The 23,362-nt window shown below is 42.2% G+C and overlaps 1 protein-coding gene across 2 annotated transcripts in view; it reads left to right on the forward strand.

Annotated features, from left to right (window-relative positions):
* Nucleotides 1-23,362, forward strand: part of ERICH6B (glutamate rich 6B) — a 277,532-nt gene that overhangs the window by 63,186 nt on the left and 190,984 nt on the right. For both annotated transcript variants that reach the window (XM_073614158.1, XM_073614159.1), the window contains exons 2-3: nucleotides 18,668-19,011; nucleotides 21,870-21,915. In XM_073614158.1, coding sequence (XP_073470259.1) covers nucleotides 18,756-19,011; nucleotides 21,870-21,915 — 302 coding nt within the window. In that variant the 5' untranslated portion in view covers nucleotides 18,668-18,755. The remainder of the gene's footprint in view (nucleotides 1-18,667; nucleotides 19,012-21,869; nucleotides 21,916-23,362) is intronic.

The raw sequence follows: 23,362 nt of genomic DNA on the forward strand, positions 1-23,362 counted from the left end.
GTAAGGTGGATGAGTCTGACAGCAGCATTCATGATGGATTGAAGAGGTGATAGACTATGTAGAGGTAAGCCAATGACAAGGGATGACCAGCGAGTGAATTAAGAGCTTTGTTGTGTCATTGGTTAGAAAGGGGCATATTTTGGAGATGTTGCGGAGGTTTAGGCGGCAAGATTTGACAGCGATTGGACGTGGTGCTTAAAGGAGAGTTCAGAGTAGAGGACTACACCTAAAACCTTGGCATGTGAGGATGGGCTTATAGTTGTGCCATCGATTTTGAGCACCTAACAGTATTTTTTCTTGTAGACTCTGTTGAAAATATTTCTGTGCTTGAGCATTCCTGGATTTGCAATCACATTACCAAATGATTTTTTTTTTGTTTATTGTATATCACTGAGAGTTTAGCATAGTGCGGAGAGAGCAGGAGGGATTGTCTAAAAGCTAATAGAGTAGGAGATGGCAGCACTCATACGTCTATTTCCCAAAAGAGAACTTCTGGATATGACACTGAGCACATGCACTTCTTTGATCGACCATGGCGTGGCCTGTTCTGAGTGGAACCTGTCCTGCTAAACCACTGTATGGTCTTGGCCACCGTGCTGCAGCTCAGTTTCAGGGTCTTGGCAATCTTCTTATAGTCCCATTCACACCTGAGACCTTGTAACACTAACAAGTCACATGGCACGGGGGAGGGAAAATGGTTAATTGGACCCAATTTTGATATTTTCACTTAGGGGTGTACTCACTTTTGTTGCCAGCAGTTTAGACATTAATGGCTGTGTTGAGTTATTTTAACTTACATTGTTATACAAGCTGTACACTCACTACTTTACATTGTAGCAAAGTGTCATTTCTTCAGTGTTGTCACATGAAAAGATATAATAAAATATTTACCAAAATGTGAGGGGTATGCTCACTTTTGTGAGATACTGTGTGTGTGTGTGTGTGTGTGTGTGTGTGTGTGTGTGTGTATACAGTGTAATATATATATATATATATATATATATATATATATATATATATATAGATAGATAGTAATAAAAATAACTAAAAATAACCCCTGCAGATTTTGTAAGTTTGCCCACTTACAAAGAAATGAAGGGTCTATAATTTTTATCATAGGTCTATTTTAAATGATAGAGACAGAATATCAACCAAAAATCCAGAAAAAACACATGATATAAATGTTATAAATTTGAGTTGCCGTTCAGTGAGTAAAATATGTATTTGATCCCCAAGCAAAACATGACTTAGTACTTGGTGGAGAAACCCTTGTTGGCAACAAAAACAACAGGCACATACCATGAATGTAGAACTGCGTTGTGACATCCGTCGCTCCAAAGATCATTCAGCATGAGGATGGTGAGGATATAATCAGTGGTGCCATTGCACATATTTATACATCCACCCCAGGCCGAGATGCCCCGCAAGTCATGCCCACAGTGACGTCAAATGGCCCGGCTGTAAGGTCACCGCACATGCATCCAAGGTCTGCGCATCCGCCATGGGGCCCAGACCTCCACGCGCCGCACCCTCTACATCCAGGGGAGATGGTGATGCGACGTTTGGCGGCTGCATAGCTGCAAAATGTTGCCTCACGAGGCACAAGGACCACGGCTAGGCTTGCATGTGGACAAAGAAGACAAACGGCCAGCTTGGTTAGAAACATGCAACAGGGTTGGGGACCCGCAGGACCCCGCATAAACATAAATATCAATTGCATTTCAAGAGGTTTTTGATCAAGAATAAGAATCTAGTATAACAGAATAGGAAAAATTCAGATATAGCCGTTGGTTAGCTTTATCTGGTATTTAAAAAAAAAAAAAATTAAGCAGGTATTAACCGAACATCGGAAGCAGTGACATCCTAACGGTGCAGACACAAACATTGAACAGATCAGATTGATATCTGCGAAAAGGCAAAAACGATAAGGACACAGAGGATCCCAGCCTAAGGAAGATACAAACATTCTTCTGCGCTGGGTCCTGCGAATCTTTGCATTATGTGTATGGGTTGATAAACAGTCAGCATGTGTTATTTCAATATGTGCTATGTACTGATTTTTTTATGCACACCAGTCTTTTGTTTTAAAGATGTATTGTTGTTTCTCTGTTTTATATGGAATGTAAGCCTAAGTTCTTGAAGAAACGTTTATGCGCGTAACATGTAGAGCCGATCTACTGCACGCTATGATCAACTCACACCAAGCCTGATAGAACAATAACTGTTTCAATAAGGACAATGTCATGATCATTCAGGAGTATATTTCTTGGTGTATGGGTTGTGTGCTGTAATAGCATATAGACAATTTCTACTTTGCAAAGTTTTTAAACTAGTGTCTGTCTGGTTGTTCTTTTTTAATCAGTTTGTAATAAATTTGTTTAAACATCTCAGTGCTTACTGGTGATTTTAGTCAACTAAAATATGACTAAAACAATTCAGATAACTAAAATATGACTAAAACTAAAATGGCATTTCAGTCAAAAGACTAACTAAAACTAAATCAAAATTTGAAGTCAAAATTAACACTGACTGCAACTCAATTTATAACATTTGTATCATATGTTTTTTCTGAATTTTTTGTTGATATTCTGTTTCTATCATTTAAAATACACCTATGATAAAAATTATAGACCCTCTTTTTCAACCAGGGTGCTTTTGGTTTTCTTTAGGGGTGCCTTGGTAAATGCCAAAAAAATTGCCCCAAAACTGTATACAAGCCAGTGGGTGGATCAAGCCTTCCTTTTAGTTACACAAAGCCACGGGTTTTCATTTTGCACCATTACATAGTGTTCTTGTTTGCCCCTCCCCTGCCCCTTCCTGTAAGCACTGGAGTCACATTAGCTGGGCAAGAGAGAGAAACTGAGGGATAAGGTAAACCATTGGACTACTTTTCAGTACCTATGTGCAAAGGTGTATTTGTTGTGGAAGAATAAATCACCTCTAATGTTGGGTGTCCTATGTGTGTGGCTGCTGTTGCATTATGTAAAACTATTATTTTCTTTTTTTTTTATTTTAGAATTGGGTACAAAGGGAGTGTGCATAACTTTAAAGGGCTCCTTGACTGAAAAAAGTTTGAGAAAAACCGGTATATACAACCATAATCATATCTCAAAGTGTTAACCCCCATGTGGCCACTTCCTAGTTAGTGCTCCAAAAAGTCCATTATTTTCTATGACTGACTTACTGTTTTTGCAGGGTTATTCCCCCCGACCTAACATGCACACCAACGTCTTTAAGGGCCCCAACATAGGCAGCAGAAGACTAACCTTAAAGTGGTGTTCCGGCCGAAATTATACTTTTTAAATAAAAATACCCCTATAATACACAAGCTTAATGTATTCTAGTAAAGTTAGTCTGTAAACTAAGGTCTGTTTTGTTCGTTTATAGCAGTAGTTTGTTATTTTATAAACTTACAGCAGGCCGTGGCCATCTTAAGTGTGGGCATCTGAAGCCAGACTGTATTTCTTCCTGGATCTCATCCTTGCAGATCTCGCACATGCTCAGTGCAGCACAAGCAGTGTAATAGGTTTCAGGTCAGGTTTCCATAGCAGCTGCAGTTTCAGAGGGTTGCCGCCCCACATGCTCAGTGCAGCACAAGCAGTGTAATAGGTTTCAGATCAGGTTTCCATAGCAACGGCAGTTTCAGAGAAAGTTGCTGCCCCTTCCCAGAAGGCATTGCAAACAGGAAATGATGCGATGGGCCGCGGCCAGGGAGGAGGAAGTGAAAAATGAATACAGCAGATATACAGTAGGTGCTGAGAAAAAAAAAGTTTAGTGAGTTTAGTGAGGGATGCTGAAGAGTTGTAAAAGTGGGTGGAACTCCACTTTAAAGACTGTACACAATTCACCCACTAAATAACACAATTTTCAGCATATTTATCTTTCTCTGTTGCTAATAAGCCTAGGTTTAGCTCTCTCACCCCAAGGGCCATAGACAAAGTAGCCCTGATCTGCATTAGTACCAGTTTATTGTTGCCCTATGCTGTTCATTTAGTAGGAAGAGCTACAGTTTATGCTGGTTTTGGTTTGACGTTAAGGTAGTGCTCTAACTATATCAAATGAAGCCATATTATATTGTATTTCCTTTTCTGAACATTATTTGTCAATATCCTCTGTTACGTTACCGCAAGGCCTTCAGTTTCATTTCAGGGTGACCCTGAGGTATTAACAAAAGCTATTAATCTCTACCTATTGTTGTGTATACCAGAGTTGCCAGTGGTGCTGAGCTCTTTTCCAAGATTGAGGTAAGAACAGAGGACCCAACATAACCAATGGCTCCTGTGGCGGTAGCGCTACACAAGTGTAATGTAAAAATACAACGTACACGAGCCTCTTGCCTTTAGACAATACCTTCTTATTCTGGAGTTCAGCTTAAAGAATATTTCCTATGGCAGTTGAACTCCATATTGTTTTTGATAATCATCTTAATTTGTTTCCAATAGAATTTATCAAGAATTTGTTGTTCAAGTTGAAGATAACCCAAAGAACTTGACTTGAAAACAGCCTCTCTGTATGTATCATTTGCCGCAACGTTCATCAACTCATCTAACTGACATTCTTGTCAGCAGAAAGAAGCAGGTTAATGATGTTTGTTGTTATTTCAATACTGTAGCAGCTACAGCAGCCTTTTCATCTGAAGTAAGCCTTACCAAGAAGAGGTGGAGAAAAAAGTAATTGAGATCAGATGATGAATAGGCTTCATGTTTCAAATCGACTTGTCTGTTCCTCTCCAGCAAGGTGTTGGATTGAGAAAAGACTGTGTTTTTATTAAGCAGGACCGTTATTGCTTTTCACCTATCTATCCAATCTTCCTGTTATGACTGCAGTATTGTGAAAGGAGGGGGAACCAGCGACTACCCAGCAAATGTAATGAGTCAGTACCTATTTCTACACGGTTGTTCAAGATTTTCCCAAAGTTTTGTAATTAAAAAAAAAAAAAAACCCCAGCAAGCACTATTTTTGTCTAAATTTGTAAACCTATACATGTTGCTGTAGAAGACATTTATGTCTAAAGTTTTCCTCATGCTTCTTACTGGCAGAACAAATACTTAAAAATGTTCACATTTTCAGTTTTGTATGTGGTACTGAGCTCGCTTACATAGTTTAGAATGAGACTGTGTTTAATAGGGAATGTACAGGACAGTATCTTTGGAGTTACATTGGAGGGGCCAAGGCCCAACATTAGACGTTGGGATACCTGTTCAGGGGGCAGCAGTAAGTGACTCACTTGCTACTGACCCCTGACCTCTGCATCACTACAACCCCTGCTTTATGCATCACTTACTACTGACCTCTACATCACTACTGAACCTCTGAAATCTGTGTTACTTACTACTGACCTCTGGTTAACTACTAACCTCTGAACTCTGAGTCACTACTGATCTCTGAACTTTGCATCACTTAATACTGATGTCTGATCTCTACATCACTTACTTCTGACCTCTACGTCACTTGCTACAGACTTCTGCATAACTATTTCATTTACCACTAACCTTTAAACTCTGCATCCTTTACTACTGACCTCTGAACTGTATCTCTTACTACTGAGTTCAGAGGTCAAAGGTTAGTGATGCAGAGCTCAGAGGGTCAGCAGTGACACAGAGTGCAGTAGTTAGTGAGGTTCTATCTCACAGTACAGTCAAACAGCATCTCCTTCCCTGCCATGCACAGCTTACCTCCTTACCTTGTTCTCACTCTCCTGCAGTTCTGTCTCTCATCCTCTTCCCTGGTCTAGTAGGTGGGGATAAACATCACAGCCAATCACAACCCTGCTGCAGCCCCCCCCCCCCCAGCACCCCTGGCATAAATAAACATTGTTTCTGCTTCAGCTGCTTGTGAGAAGCACAGCTGTAGCTGAGAGAGAAGTGGAAACAAATGCTATTTCTCCAACACATCAGTGTTCCCTACCCTAACCCCCCCCCCCGCTCTACTGAAGGCCCTTTCTGATATGACTCATGCAGCAGGGCAGGCTAGAACCCCAGGTGCATATTTGGCCACCTTCGGCCAGTAGTATATCCTTGACACCCAGTATTTAATTAGAATGAATCCTTGCAAACATTTTAGCTACAGCCCGGTTGTCCCTGCTTGTGTTGGTTTTGACTAGGGGTAGAGAAGGCCGTGCAATAAAAATGTTTTAAAATAATAAAAAAATGGAAAGTATAAAAAATAGGGATGGTGGGCGGGAAAATGTGGAACTGCCCAGGTCATGAACTAGAAGAAGGCAGTTTTCCCCAGTGCCAATCAGGAAAAAAAAGACATGGGAAGGTTATTACTGGAGATGGTGGGGTGGATGTAGGCAAGTGCTGCTTTGAGTTGCAAGGCTTCACTCTGGAAAAAGGGCAGTCAGTCTATGGCTGTAGGATTGTATGCCTAATATTGCTGCTACTGGCCCTCCCCCGCTTGTGTCATAACCTGGGACCTCTTCTGTGTCTGGCATTGACTCTTCTCGCTGAGCTATGTGGGATGCTGGACAGCTCCCTGCCTGATCTATTGAACAATCCTGCCTGATCCATTGGACAACCCTGCCTTGTGTCTTGATTGCTGTTGAACTTTGAACTCCTTGCTCCTCCCATGAACTTCCTACATAAGCCTTGCCTCTGCACTTCCTGTCGCTAGATTGTGGTCTGATCCTGCATACTTTTGGCTTGGGACCCAGACTACGAAACTCTCTCCTGCATCGACCTTGGCTTGTGACCTCGACTACAAAACTCTCTCTTGCGCCGACCTTGGCTTGTGAACCTAAAACTGATTATCAGTCTAGCAATTCAGACTTTCAAATCTCTTGCAGACCTGAGAACTTCCTCATAAATAGTGGCATACCATAATCAGCAAATAAGACTATAATAACACACTAAAAACAGCGCTAATGTTGAGCTATAACGGATATATGTGGCCAACTTCACAAACAAAAGTCCTTTGAGAGAGAAGGGCAGTAGACACAGTGGTTCAGAAAGTGTTCATAGGTGATCACAGTATAGAAATTCAGTGTGCACCTTCCACCGATCCATCCACTTCCACCCTGTGAGAACACACTCCCCTCAGGGGGTTAAACTCACCAGAGCCTAATAATCATAAGCTTCCAAGGAAAGAAAAATCCAAGCCACAGGCCACTGTCAGCACCCCTCCGGAGGAATCCCAGACGATCAGGGCTCACAAATCACCAAACAAACCACCATATCCTTTCCTTAATGGGCTTCCATTTTCTTTCCAAATTCTATTAAATGGTTTCCACTTTTATGTGTATTTTTCTGCAAGTGGTATCATAGTTATTTTTCCCCAAACTGCAAATTCCTGTTCCATAATGGTAGCTTAGCTAATTATGGCCCCCGGCTGGTCTCCCCTAAGCTCAGTCAGCCAGGATCTGTAGCTGCTGTGTGCTGTATATTGAATATACAATATACAGCACACAGCAGCTACAGATCCTGGCTTACTGAGCTTAGGGGAGACCAGCCGGGGGCCATAACTAACTAGCTAACTAGGCGCTACCTCTCGTTGTAGAGTTGGGTACACAACCAAAGGCCCCCACCTGTTAGCCTAGGAACAATACAATACTTATTTTTTAATTCCCATCAACACCTTTCCTGTGTTATTCCCTAGGTTTTGTGGCCTGCTTTTTGTTTATAGCATTCTTTAATAAAATAAATGATTGACTTACCAGTCCTTAGATGTGGTGGATGCATGATTCTGTAATCTTTAGAGAGCTGGGAGCAATGGAATTCATAAAGGTCCACAAAGGCAGGCAGTGTTTAACTAGTCAAACAGGTATAAAGAAAACCCATCAATTGTGTATTGGCCAGACCAAAAGGGGCCAAATTTTATTGTTTACATACACTTTAATATTAGCATTGGCTATAGTAGAAAATGGTTAACTTCTATTTGACATGCTGTGTTAGAATGCCAGGGTGTCACTGGGACAGAAAGTCCCAGAAAGCAGTAACGCTCTAACCCTTTCCACACTATCCAAAACATTTTTTTTATATTGGCTGGAGTTAGGCTTAAATATCAATTCTGTTGTGAATTCTACATGGTTAAAAATATCTAATCTCCGTAACCTCATCTTGACAACGGATTTGCATCAAGCAGTCTCCACTGAAGTACTATATATATATAAAATGTGTGTGTGTGTATGTGTGTGTATGTATGTATGTATGTGTGTGTGTGTGTGTGTGTGTGTGTGTGTGTGTGTGTGTATATGTGTATATATATATATATATATATATATATATATTATAAAATATTTATAATATATATGTATGTCACAAGATGATTAATATTAACACTTTAATGAAGTAATGTTTCAAAGTTAATCTATTGGCTTGGCACAGTACAAGTTGTCAGACTGCTCTTACTGCCAACCAAAACCTGCTGTACCTTGATCCCATATGCAAAGCTAGCCTAGCAGTCTCTATCATTAGTATGTAGAAAAGTGACAGTGACTAATGCCAGCACCCAACACTGGAACTGTTCTCTGAGAATGTATCGATTTTAAAGGTGGAAAATACAATTTATTCAGTGCTCATTTTGGATTTACAAATTGCATTTTTATTTATGGGATTTTTATTCTGAATTATGAATGTTCACATAAAAAAGGAAATCATCTTCTCCAAGCAACTCTTCATGTAGCGAAACATTAAACAAAATATGAGAAATTGCCATTATTGATAAAGACAACAAAGATTATTAGGCACATGTTGAGCTGGGAAGGATTTATTAATACTCCTTTTTGTAGAATTCAGAAGTTATCGGCACTGGTATTTTTCAGTTCAGAGTTGTCTGCAAGATTGAAGATTTAGTAGAGTTGCTCACCAAACAGGGAACATTTACCGTAGTTTAAAGTTGTAGCTTAGTGTTAGGGCCAGGAATTAGGGAATTACATTTAAAGTTGAACTACAGATACAACTTTTTTTTTTTTTTTTGGATAGAGTAAGGAAGGGTAAAGAAAACCCTGTCAAGTTTTTTTTTCTGCCATCTGTGCCCTATTGGGAAGTGAGAGAAAATCCCTCCTAAGTGATGAAATCCCTCACTCAGGTCACTCAGGGTCACCAGAGCTAGTGTCTCTATTGGAAGATTTTTCCTCTATTACTGTCCTGTAGACAACCCTGGATTTGGGATCTTCTTTTACTTTCACTTTCGATGATAATTGTAAGCATGACAAATAGAGAGGGTGAATCGTATGGGGGCACAGGCAGCAATAAAATGGGCGCTCTAATCCCTCTCCACTCTATCCAAAAAAGATTTCCCTTTATTTATACTTTATGTTTAAAAGATTAACGTTAGGTTTGCCTCTTGGTTGAACAGACTGCAAGAATCCTTATATTAACTGCTTCCAGAATGCCCCACATGCATTTACTGCGGCAGGACGGCCTCAGCTGCGTAAAATCACGTACCTGTACGTGATTTCGTGCACACGGTTTAGGGGGCACACGCATGCCGCTCCCGCTGTGTTTGGACACAGTGGGAGCCAATCGGCAGGTCCAACCCACCGATCGTTCGGAAGAGAACCGGAGCAGCGGTGTGCCGATGTAAACAAAGCACATCGCTACTCTGTCAGGGAGGAAAAGAGACAGAGATCGTGTTTCAGTTAAGCTGAATCACAACCTCTCTTTTCCTCCAGTGAATCCACTCCCCCCACAGTTAGAAAACGCCTCCCAAGGAACACATTTAACCCCTTCATCACCCCTGGTGTTAACTCCTTCCCTGCCAGTGTCATTTATACATTGATCAATGCATTTTTTGTTAGCACTGATCACTGTATTGGTGTCACTGGTCTCCAAAAAGTGTCACTTTGGGTCAGATTTGTCCGTCGCAATGTCGCAGTCCCACTAAAAATTGCAGATCGCCGCCATCACCAGTAAAATAAATAAATAATTACATAAAAGTCCATAAATCTATCCGGTAAGTTGTAGACGCTATAACTTTTCCACAAACCATTTAACATACGTTTATTGGGATTTTTTTTACCAAAAAGATGTACACAATACATAAATGGCCTAAATTGATGAAGAAATTCGTTTTTTTTGGATATGTATTATAGCAGAAAGTAAAAAATATTGTTTTTTTTTTTTTTTAAATTGTCTGTCTTTTTTTGTTTTTAGCGCAAAAAATAAAAACCGTAGAGGTGATCAAATACCACCAAAAGAAAGCTCTATTTGTGGGAAAAAAGGACATCAATTTTATTTGGGTACAGAGTCACATGACCGCACAATTGTCAGTTAAAGCGATGCAGTGCCGTATTGCAAAAAATGGCCTGGTCAGGAAGTGGGTAAAGAGGCACATTACAAACAGTACTTCACTATCAGTTCCTTCTCTGTCTCGCGGATGATTACGATCTATTAACTTTGAACACCCATGGGAACAACTTTTGTGAGAGGCTTCTGAGAAATCCATTTGTCCTAGACTAGATCTTACAGATCATAGCGCTTTTGACCCCAAACGGCAAAGCTGTGGATTCATGCAATTTGGTGAGTGGGGTCACAAGAGGGGAGTGTGGCACACAACACCGGCAATATTTTTTGGAGCACCAGCAATGTTTTTGAAGCACTCGTGCACTTTTGGAGCACTTAACACTTTATATACAGTTTATCTGTTCAATGTTTGATGGCTTTTTCACTATTTGTATAGGGTCATATCTATATTGTGGTTATGTCATTTATTTGCACCTTTAGTAAGCTGTATTGTTACATTCTGCCAGCGATGTTTATATCTATCCATTCTCCCAGGAAGTGGGTAAAACCTTCCAGTGCTGAAGTGGTTAAGGTGTATTTCCACTTTTACAGACAAACTGAGATAACACCTACTTTATAATTGTTACATGTTATCATTCACATAGCAAAAAGATGCTGCTTACCATTTCAGATCCTTTTTCTGATAACTCCAGCAGTGACAATTCCTAACTAGTTTTCTTTGTTCGTAAGGGGGCTGGAGAGCTGTATTTGCCATAATTAACCCTGTCTTTACAGTACTGGTAGATCTCATTATCAGTTGTAAACTAGATATAAATTCTTTTTTTCCTAACAAAAAGTTAAATACATTCATAAGGTCACACCTGTTAGTGTTGACAATCTGCTAGGAGTACAATTTTCTCAGCCTGGTTGCCCACCCCAGAAATCTGATGTCATAAAAATGGATCAGAGGACAGTAATGATCTATTGCACAGTTCTTCTTAAATGATGACTGAAGGATGAAACGTGTGCAAACTTGCCAGTTGCATGGTTTAAAGCGCCCTGGTGTCAGTGGTTTTTTGTGATGAGAATGATTGTGCTACCATAGAGAATAGTCCCTCTCCTTCCATCCACCATTACCCTGTTACTCCTCATCCTCTCCCATTTAGTTAGCCTTTATCCTCTATTTATATCCCCATTTGTAAATAAGCAAAACCCTTATTTAACCCCTTTTCAGCCCCTGCATCCCTTTAAGTTGGTCATTATGCCTGGGGGTTGAGAAGGAATTCCCTATCACATGATGTGGCCTGCGAGTGCACGTAGGTCTGCGAGTGGTCTGCGAGTGCACGTAGGTCTGCGAGTGCACGTAGATCTGCGAGTGGCCTGAGAGTGCACGTAGGTCTGCGGGTGCATGTGGGTCTGTGACTGTTCTGCGAGTGCACGTAGGTCTGTGAGTACCTGTGTATTGTCTTGTTGTGTACCTGTGTATTGTTTTGAGTATTAGTGTCAGGAAGCTAGCAATCCTCACAAAATTTAATAGGTACGATGCCCGGCGGGTGTGGAGAGACGACTCTTTGTACATCTTGCTGCATGTATGCGTTCCTTGATCATCCGAACGAGGGCGAATACTGCTGTGCAAAATGTAAGCACATTGTTTCCCTGGAAGCCCAGGTTCTGAATCTGGGAAAGCAACTGTCAGCACTGAGAAGTCCCTCCTTACTAAAGGAGAGCCAGGAACGGCAGGGGCCAGCACAGAGGCAGGTGGGGACAAAGAGGAGGACTGGAGCATCCCAATAAGTACGCTCCATCAGGGCTGTGTTTTGGCCTAGGCCGACAAGGCCTAGGCCTAGGGCAGGACTTTGCGGGGGGCGCCAAAAAAAGCCGCCCCCTGCATGAGAGAAAGTCCCCCCACCCGATTCCCGGCTCCCGCGGCCGCCCCCCACACACATGCAGCCCACGGCGGTCGCCTTGCTGTAGCGGTGCTGCTGCGTATGGGTGTGCTTGGCAGAGGGTGGAGGGGCGTGTGAATGGGTGTGCTTACCATGAGCTCACGCCCCTCCACCCTCTGCCAAGCACACCCATACACAGCAGCGCCGCCCGCTACAGCAAGGCAGCAGCCATGGGCTGCATGTGTGCGGGGGGCGGGCGCGGGAGCCAGGAATCAGGTGGGGGGACTTTCTCTGATGCGGGGGCGGCTTGTGACTCACACCCCCATAAGCGGTCGGTGACTGGCAGAGGTGGAGCCTTATGCTCCGCCTACCCTCCTCCGCACTGCTTTCCTTAACTCTTCTACTCGGCACTGGGGTGGGGTCTGGCAGTGACGTCAGGAGGAGAGAGAGAGAAGCACAAGGGAACCCCCCAGGACAGCAGGTAAAGTCATTTAATAAATTATATCAGTGTTATGGGAACAGTGTTGGCATTTGATGGCACAGTGGCTACAATTGATGGGCACAGTGGCTACGTTTGTGGGCACAATGGCTGCGTTTGTGGGCACAGTGGCTGCGTTTGATGGGCACAGTGGCTGCAATTGATTGGCACAGTGGCTGCGTTTGGTGGGCACAGTGGCTGCGTTTGATGGCCCAGTGGCTGTGTTTGATTTCCCAGTGGCTGCAATTGATGGGCACAGTGGCTGCGTTTGGTGGGCACAGTGGCTGCGTTTGGTTGGCACAGTGGCTGCATTTGGTGGGCACAGTGGCTGCGTTTGGCCCAGTGGCTACAATTGATGGGCACAGTGGCTGCATTTGATGGAACAGTGGCTGTGTTTGATGGGGCACAGTGAGGCTGCAATTGATGTCTTTTTTTTTCTGAATTTTTTAGTTTGTTTGCACCCCCCCAGAAATTTTGAGCACCAGCCGCCACTGGCATGTGTAAAGAGCTCCATGCATGCTAAAATCAATGCAAACCCTTTAAACAGTCCACATTTAGTGAAAGTGCATTAATATGCAGATCATGATATTGCAATAAAGTGCTCCATCAATGCTGAAATCAATGCAAACTCATTAAAGGGGAGTCCCGCCCCACCCTGTGAAAACATTAAAACTCAGCAGCTACAAATACTGTAGCTGCTGACTTTTAATATTAGGACACTTACCTGTCCAGGGATCCCGCGATGTCAACACCTCAGCCGATTTTCGGATTGGCTCTCGGGTTTTGCCACCATCATTCATGGTAAGGGAAACCAGACGGTTCACTACTGCACGTGTGCGAAGCGCGTTGCACTTTCTGAATGCCCCAGTGGAGGAAGGAGGAGGGGGGCCGAACTTCAGAGGGGTCAGCGTAGTCTCCAGGAAGTGGAGAAGGGTACCTGTCAAAAACAGGTACCTGTTCTCCCCTCCTCCCTGAAAGGTGCCAAATGAGCCTAAAGAGGAAGGGGTGTGGTTTACAGATGATAGGTTGGGTCTTAAATAGGAAGGGGTGTGGCCTCGGCAGCAAGGGGTGGGTCGTACTTAAATTAGGGGGAGTCCATGAGTTTAGTCAGGCCTAGGGCAGCACAAAACCTAAATACACCACTGCGCTCCATTGATTGACATTGGTGAAACCGGTCAGGGACCAGCACTGCTGGAACTGAGGGACTCTTCTAGCTGCCGGGGAAGAACTCCTCCAGTGAGAGTGGGGGGGCAGCGAAGGGAAAGGAAAGACAGATTCTGGTGGTAGGGGACTCAATTCTTAGAAGGACAGAGAGGGCAATCTGTAACAAAGACCTGAAGCGCCGAACAGTATGTTGTCTACCGGGCGCTCGGGTTCGGCACATTACGGATCTTGTGGACAGATTACTGGGAGGGGCTGGGGAAGACCCGGCTGTCATGGTGCAGGTTGGCAACAATGACAAAGTCAGAGGCAGATGGAGTGTCCTAAAGAACGATTTTAGGGACTTAGGAGCTAAATTGAGGAAAAGGACCTCCAAGGTAGTATTCTCAGGAATACTACCGGTACATCGAGCCACACCAGAAAGGCAGAGGGAGATTAGGGAAGTAAACAAGTGGCTGGTGTAGTAAGGAGGGGTTTGGGTTCCTGGAGAATTAGGCTGACTTCTCAGTCGATAACCGGTACTATAGAAGGGACGGACTGCACCTAAATGAGGAGGGTGCAGATCTGCTGGGAATGAAGATGGCCAAAAAGTTAGAGGGGTTTTTAAACTAGGCGATGGGGGGAGGGTCCAGAGGTAGAGATAGTCAGCGCGGAAGATATTCCAGAGGGTAGTATTGGGGGTATTAGTGGTAGGTTGACCAAAGCACAAAAACACAAGGTAAATAGTAGTAGTAGTAGTAGCAGCTCCTAGTTGCAATCTCGAAACACCCAATACGAGGACAATATGCGACCGGTCTAAACTGTGTGGCATGTTCACCAATGCCAGGAGCATGGCGGACAAGATGGGTGAACTTGAGATACTGTTGTACGAGGAGGATTTGGATTTTGTGGGAAATTCAGAGACCTGGGTATACCCTTTACCGCAAAGACAGAGAGGGTAAAAAAGGGGGAGGGGTATGCCTATATATCAAGAATAATGTACAAGTGAATGTGAGAGATGACATCACTAAGGGAGCTAGGGAGGAGGTGGAATCCTTATGGGTAGAGCTCCAAAGGGATGAAACTAAGGGGAAAATAATACTGGGAGCATGCTATAGGCCCCCTAACCTGAGGGAGGAAGTGGAGACAGATCTCCTATCACAATTTGGATTAGCAGCAAGGATGGGAAGTGTTATCATAACGGGGGATTTTAATTATCCAGACATAGCCTGGGCGGAGGGAACCGCGCATTCATTTAAGGCTCGCCAGTTCCTTAGTGTCTTGCAGGACAATTTTATGGGTCAGATGGTAGACGCACCAACTAGAAATAAAACATTACTGGATCTACTAATTACCAACAATACAGACCTGATCACGGATGTAGAAATACGGGGCAATTTAGGTAACAGCGATCACAGGTCAATTAGTTTCAGTATAAATCACACAAATAGGAAACATAAAGGGAATACAAAAACACTGAATTTCAAAAGAGCCAACTTCCCTAAACTACAAACCTTGCTAAAAGGCATAAATTGGGATAAAATATTAGGAACAAAGAACACGGAAGAGAGATGGGTTTGCTTTAAGAGCATATTAAATAAGGGCATTAGCCAATGCATCCCATTGGGTAACAAATTTAAAAGCGCAAACAAAAGTCCTGGGTGGGTTAACGCCAATGTAAAAATGCATATAAAAGCAAAGGAGGAAGCCTTCAAAAAATACAAGGTTGAGGGATCATCCTCAGCATTCAGACTTTATAAAGAATGCAACAAAAAATGTAAGGGTGCAATTAGGATAGCTACGATAGAACATGAAAGACACATAGCAGAGGAGAGCAAAAAAAAATCCCAAGAAATTCTTTAAGTATGTAAACAGTAAAAAAGGGAGGACAGACCATATTGGCCCCATAAAGAATGAGGAAGGACATCTGGTTACAAAGGATGGGGAGATAGCGAAGGTATTGAATTTATTTTTCTCCTCAGTCTTCACGAGTGATTCGGGGGGCTTCAGTAACCAAAACTGCAGTGTTTATCCTCATGACACAACAAAGGAAGCACCTCCATGGTTAACAGAGGACAGAATTAAAATTACACTTGAGAAACTTAACATTAATAAATCACCGGGACCAGATGGCTTGCATCCGAGGGTACTTAGGGAACTCAGTCAAGTGATTGCCAGACCGTTGTTCCTAATTTTTACAGACAGTCTACTGACTGGAATGGTACCAGCTGATTGGAAAAAAGCCAGTGTAGCACCAATATTTAAAAAGGGTCCAAAATACGTCCCTGGGAATTACAAACCAGTTAGCTTAACATCAATAGTATGTAAACTCTTGGAGGGGATGATAAGGGACTATATAAAAGATTTTAGTAATGAGAACGGTATCAGCAGTAATCAGCATGAATTCATGAAGGATCGTTCTTGCCAAACCAATCTACTAACCTTCTATGAGGAGGTGAGTTGCCATCGAGATAAAGGAAGGCCTGTAGACGTGGTGTATCTGGATTTTGCAAAAGCATTTGACACAGTTCCCCATAAACGTTTACTGTACAAAATAAGGTCCGTTGGCATGGACCATAGGGTGAGTACATGGATTGAAAACTGGCTACAAGGGCGAGTTCAGAGGGTGGTGATAAATGGGGAGTACTGGGAATGGTCAGGGGTGGGTAGTGGGGTTCCCCAGGGTTCTGTGCTGGGACCAATCCTATTTAATTTGTTCATAAACAACCTGGAGGATTGGGTAAACAGTTCAATCTCTGTATTTGCAGATGATACTAAGCTAAGCAGGGCAATAACTTGCAAAAACCTTGCAAAAAGATCTGAACAAATTAATGGGGTGGGCAACTACATGGCAAATGAGGTTCAATGTACAAAAATGTACAATAATGCATTTGGGTGGCAAAAATATGAATGCAATCTATACACTGGGGGGAGAACCTCTGGGGGAATCTAGGATGGAAAAGGACCTGGGGGTCCTAGTAGATGATAGGCTCAGCAATGGCATGCAATGCCAAGCTGCTGCTAACAAAGCAAACAGAATATTGGCATGCATTAAAAAGGGAACAACTCCAGAGATAAAACGATAATTCTCCCACTCTACAAGACTCTGGTCCGACCGCACCTAGAGTATGCTGTTAAGTTCTGGGCACCAGTCCTCAGGAAGGATGTACTGGAAATGGAGCAAGTACAAAGAAGGACAACAAAGCTAATAAAGGGTCAGGAGGATCTTAGTTATGAGGAAAGGTTGCGAGCACTGAACTTATTCTCTCTGGAGAAGAGACGCTTGAGAGGGGATATGATTTCAATATACAAATACCGTACTGGTGACCCTACAATAGAAATAAAACTTTTTCGCACAAGAGAGTTTAACAAGACTCGTGGCCACTCATTAAAATTAGAAGAAAAGAGGTTTAACCTTAAACTACATAGAGGGTTCTTTTACTGTAAGAGCGGCAAGGATGTGGAATTCCCTTCCACAGGCGGTGGTCTCAGCGGGGAGCATCAATAGCTTTAAGAAACTATTAGACAAGCACCTGAATGACCACAACATACAGGGATATACAATGTAATACTGACACATAATCGCACATAGGTTGGACTTGATGGACTTGTGTCTTTTTTCAACTTCACCTACTATGTAACTATGTAACTCTGTAACTATGACCAGTGTGATTGGCTTTTACAATGGTCACATGATCAGGAGGCCATCCCATTCGATTTTGACTAGACACCCAATTTGCACATATAGGCAGTCCCCGAGTTACGAACGGGCTAGGGACTGTAGGTTTGTTCTTAAAGTGGATGTAAACCCAATGTCATCCTTTCTAAACTACTGCCATAGGGGTTATCTATAAGGATATACATGCCTCCTGCATGTATCTTTACCTGTCAAATGTCTCCCCTCTGTCTGTTATGAGACCCAAAAAACTGCAGATTCTGTGGGTGGGTCTGTTGTCTGGAGCTCAGTGGGTGGAGTCGTGATGTCAGTAGACTCCCCACCCACCTCTACACTCCCCTTGTCAATATGCATTTTCTCCTGTTTATTTCTTACACTGAACTTCTGCTATGATCTCTAATATCCAGTGAAAAGACAGGAAAGTAACCACATGACTTCAGCATGCCAAATCATGCTGAGGTGTGGAACAGCCAATCCTTGCAGAGCTGCTGAAGAAAGGAGTGGGGGTGGGAATTAAAAAATAATGCATGTCTTAGGCTAGTGCACGAGATATGTAAATCACCTGTCACTCACAGCAAGGGGAGGATTTGACAAAGTTTTTCTCTGTTTGTCAAGTTTTATCTCACTGAACAATAAAAGAGGATTGCTCAGAGCTGGATTAACTCTTTGTGGCAAGACTGGGCTCAAATGATAGGAAATCTTATACTCTACATTATGACATAAAAAAAAAAAAATTCGGGTTTACATCCACTTTAAGTCGAATATGTTCGTAAGTCGGAACAGCATGGGCAGAACGGCAGATATGTTGTTTTCTGATGTTCCGTTGACCGTGGCCGCCGTCGAAAAAGGGTCCGTCGAATGTGCGCGCCATCGAAAAGGTTCCGTCGAATGTGCCCGCCATCAAAAAGGTTCCGTTGAATGTGCCCGCCGTCCCATTCGTAAGTAGGAGTTATTCGCAAGTCGGATGTTTGTAACTCGGGGACTCCCTGTATGTGTTATGTAAACGGCATAAGGTCTAATTGTCCATTAAAATCAATACATCCCAAATAGAATACATCATACACCCCCAGATCCATTAAATGATTCTTCTTTTGAGATTGGTAGGCTGGAGAACGTCTTTAGTGTGCAGAATTTGTATAGACAGACAAGACAATCTCATGTCTATAGGATCCTTTACTCCTGAATTAGCAGACTGCGTTCTAATGAACACTTCTCATCCATACAGTGAGTGACTCTGAGTTCTAGTATACAATGTATCAAAGAAAGATTATTTATACGTATGTTGCATTTATATATTGACCTAATTTTTGTTTCCATTTTGCAGAATGCTTTATCACAATGAACATGTTTGATGAATTAAATAACTAAAACAGTAAAACAGTACAGTCACATACCTTCTAAAGGAAATCATAATGGATAATAAATCTAAAGAACATCTCAAAGGGCAAGCACCAAGTCACAGTACTCTAACAGTGGAAAATGTGACCAAATTAGAGCTTCATTATGAATCTGTGGATGGGGATCTGAGGAAAGTGGAAGAATACATCAGGAAAAGCCAACATTTTGAGCAACAACAGAAAAGTGCATTGTCCTCTCATCCCATACTGCAGCCAGAAGAAGCTTTCAAGAACAGTGGGACTGGCACAGCAGAAGATTCCAGTATTGATGGTACGTTACTGTATCTTCTGAAATATATTGTTGGCCTACCGGTGACGGGTTCTAGGTAACACTGTACATGGAGACCCATTTACCAAAGTGCATTGTTAAGTAAGAAAAAGGTAGATGTTGGTGTATTTATTTTAACGGGCTGCCTTAAAAATCTGTTTGTGTTGCTCACATCATCAGTAACATTCTACTGTTCTAATGGCTGGAATATCTGAATCGAATTGGTGGCTGTCGGCAAGAAAAATTAGCAAAAACATGACCCGTGTTTTCTGGAGAAAAATGTCTGGTTGCCAACTGCATGCTGCTGATCTAATCTCAGCAAATCTTTATGCTTTTCTGTTAGGGCAACTCAGTATTCCTGGTTTCTGCTGGTCACTTGATATGTAATTTCAGCACTCTCACTCTTTCCAAGCCTTGTCTGTATTGATCTGTATGTCTATAAAGTGACACATACAACTTTTATTTTCAGAGGCTCTGAGAAAAACTAGAACATAAAGTAATATCCCTTTAAGCAGGCAAAGGCTACTTCAACCAGGCTTCTCCAAAATACACCCCAACACCAAAATAGCAAGGAATGTGTGCACCAGAGTGGCACTACATATCTAGTTTCTAACTGTAAATAAATTAGATATTAATTATTTGCTTATAAAAGCATGCAGCAAGGTTTGCTTGAAGGTGAGTGCCATATTTTACTTAAATGTAAAATCAGTGGTATAACTTGGGTATCTTGCCTAAGTCAAACACACATAATCATCCTTTCAAAGTTTATATACAGTATGTATACTTCTTTACTTTATTAGATATCCACATTAAAGCGAACCTTCAGTCATTTTTTTCTACTTTCCATCTATTAAATCCTCTGCCCTTGTTGTTTTAACTTTGGATAGTAAAACATTTTTTTCTGCCAGTAAATACCTTATACAGCCCACTTCCTGTTTCTTGTCTGGAAAAAAGCCTAGTCTTATGATATTGTGCACAGCGCCCTCTCTCTCCATCTCGTGAGAGTTTGTCAGCAAGGGAGGGGGATGAGTCGTAAGAGGGCTAATGAGTGCTGCAGAGCTGGAGATGTGCCTCTGTGTGTCTGTGTAAATCCAGGAAGTGAACAGGCAGCAGCTTCAGCTGCCCACAGTTAAAATGGTTGCAGCCAGGCTCAGAGGAGGGAGATTTCTGCAGCATATTTGTCAAGTACAGAATCAAAGTATATATTAAATAATATGCAAAGTGGTTGAAGAGAAGCTTCAGAATCACAAAGATGTTTTTATTACAAATTATGTGTGCAGACTGCAGTTCCTCTTTGAGTAAAAAACAAGTAGAACACTTGGTGGGGAACTTGTGCCAATTTACAAGAGGCATCCTCAGGGCCACTGTTAGAAATGATGGGGCCCCCCGTACAGCCTCCCTGATGGTCCCTCCTTCAACCCTGCCCTCGAACCTACCACTGGCCCCGCATTGAAACAGGATGCAGGTTTGTTGGCATTTACATATGTGTGTTGGACCGATGTGCACGTTCGCAATTGCACATGAGCACGGAGGAGCAGGCCGGTTTAAAATTATTTTTAATTTAATTTTATTATTTATTGTATTGTATAAAAAAATGTTTACACTGTATCTTTAATTTTTTCCTCTCTTTTATTGCTATCACAAGGGTTTAACAACATCCTTTGTGGTAGCACGGGCCATGACAGGTTCTCTTTATGGAGAGACCTGGGGTCTATTAGATCCCAGATCTATCCTCCGACCTCCAAAGCATGACATATATGGGGATGTGGAGTGTGTATGGATGATATATAGGGAACATGCGGATGGTGTACAGATGTTACATAGAGGGATAGTTTAAGAACACTCACCTAGATACGACGGATGGAACGTAGAGGGATCAGACAGATACAGTATGGACGTGAAGGTCGGGCAGTGTGAGCAGTCAAGTGCTCATTGTGAACAGTAGAGATCAGTGATGACAGCTAAGAGAAAGACCAGCTGTCTCTGTATACTAATAGTCACAAACACTGCCCCCGCCCCCACCCCTCCAGGACTCGCCCAATTGGATCCTGTATGGGATGGCTGCTCGCCTGCTGGTGTGTGTGTACCACGGTGGGAACTTCAAAGCTGTGGAGATACTTCCACGAGCCAGGACCATGTGGCCGGTTTTCTTGCTGGACGGGGAGTGTAGATTAGCGAAGCTGGGTTCCGCGAATGCCAGTGATACAAAGCATTGCTGAGCTGAGCAGAGAATCATAGTATCACTCCACCAGGGAAGGCAGCAGCAGCCGGGACTAATTGAGTAGCCGAGCTACATGCGGGGCAGAATGATGTACATGCTCCCTGAAAAAGTTCCTCCACTACGCTTACCTCCTGGGCCCCTCTGTTGACCTGATGGGGCCCAGGAAATTTGAATTACACCCCCCATAAGCACGTAAGAGTGAGGGAAAAGTTCAGCAAGTCATATTTTTTATAATGAAGTAATGAAATGCAATGATGCCCCCGTGGAGCTAATGGGGCCGGGCCCGGTACAACAGGGCCAGTTGTACTGCCCAGCAGCAGCCCTGGGCATCCTACTTGTACATAGAGGTCTTAACAGCCTCCACTGCAGCTACAGGTTGGTTTGTTTTGCCAGACATGATACAACTGCTTTGGAAACCATGATTTTATCACGTTTCTAAGGCTTTGCCATTGGACAAAGAAAAGAAGCCACTTTCATCCCATCGAGTAGGATTTACTATCATTTTAACGTAAAAAACCCAATCAAGACTTATGCCAGATTTATTTACAGTACTTGAATACAAACACAAACTGTACATTGTAGCTCTTTCACCATTTTACATCCTGGTAAATAATAAATACATTTTTTTTTTTATTTGCAGGCAAGGAAAAAAAAATGCAAATATATTCTGAAACAAAAAAGAAAAGGTATGGGCTTTTCTATTCTTGTCAAGAACTTTAAAAAATGAATCACAGTTAGGAAGTAGAGGATATCTAATAGAAAGAAACTATTCTTTCAGGCTTATCAGATAGTTTGATTTAGAAACTTCAATTTTGTTGAGGACTAAAGCTTTATTTGTCCAACCTTTAAGCCTCATGCACACTAGCAGCCGTCAAACGCCTGTTGTATAGGCATATTACTTTTTTTTTCCTGCCCTTAAACGCTGTTGTATGTTAGCCTATGTGTCAGTGAAAGCCTATATGTTTAGAGTCAGGGGCTTTTAGGGGCAGAAATCTGAATGCACCAAAAGAACCAGGAGAAGAGTGTTTGGGCAGAAAAAACACCCGATGTGCCTAAACATTAGGCACATGTAGTGCTTCAGCATTCATTCATTTCAATGGGCAGAATAAATAATATTCTGGCCAATTAAATGAATGAACTACCAAATGCTTGATGTGCCTGAATACTTCTATGCATGCCAAAATGTGTTTAAAAACGCAGAGAAAAGCAGCGTTAAAGACAAGCCGAAAGCCATGGTTTTTAAACACATTTAGGCGCATTTTTAACACTGCTTTTCTCCCTTTTTTGCTGTCTGTGTCCCATTAGAGGGATTTTCTTTCACTTTCTCTCCCAGAGACACAATCCAAAGTCAGAGAAATCTCACTTTATCACTTTCTCTCCCAATGGCAAATGTCACAGGACAAATAAAGTAGATGATTTGCCTAAACAGGTGCACAGGCAACATTAAAAACCTTGTAGATATTCTAACTGTTCTAAAACTGTACCTAAAACTAAAAAAATAAATAAATAAAAATGTTAGAGATGCACTTTAACCTAATAAACCCATTTGTTTAATTCTTTGTCTGCTTAAACTGATATATAGCATTTTACATCATCTAATATGCACCTTATCTATGGCTCTGACATGTATCTGTTCTAAATGCATACTGTTTACTAAACTTATGGTTTCACTGCCCTGGTTTACTATATTTAAATAGTTTTTTTTTAAAGAAGGGGTATTACATTTTATTGAAGTAATTCTAAGAGAAATTTAAGGAATGTAATTTGTGACATTTTGAAAATGCTAGCTGCCTGTATGTTGATCCACAGGTTTCAGTACTTGCTAAGTCACTGGTAAAGAACCGTGCAGGTCAGGAAAGTCAAAAAAGAATTGGAAGTCCTTGCCTTATTCTGAGTCAGTGGCTCAAAGTATTAAAGGCCAACTCTAAGCTCCCCCAGAGAGACCCTGTTAGTTTGAGACTCCCTGCCAGCAATATTTTATGTTTTTTTCCATACTTACCTTTTTCTGATGTATTCTGGCTGATCATCTGGGTCCTAGTCTTCAGGCAGTAAGCATTCCTGGATGATGCATAGAGTCAAGCTGGCAAGATGACATCAGTACCACACTCTGCATCAACAGTATGTGAGTGCTGG

This window comes from Aquarana catesbeiana, linkage group LG02 (assembly GCF_042186555.1).
Source record: "Aquarana catesbeiana isolate 2022-GZ linkage group LG02, ASM4218655v1, whole genome shotgun sequence".
Lineage (NCBI taxonomy): Eukaryota > Metazoa > Chordata > Amphibia > Anura > Ranidae > Aquarana > Aquarana catesbeiana.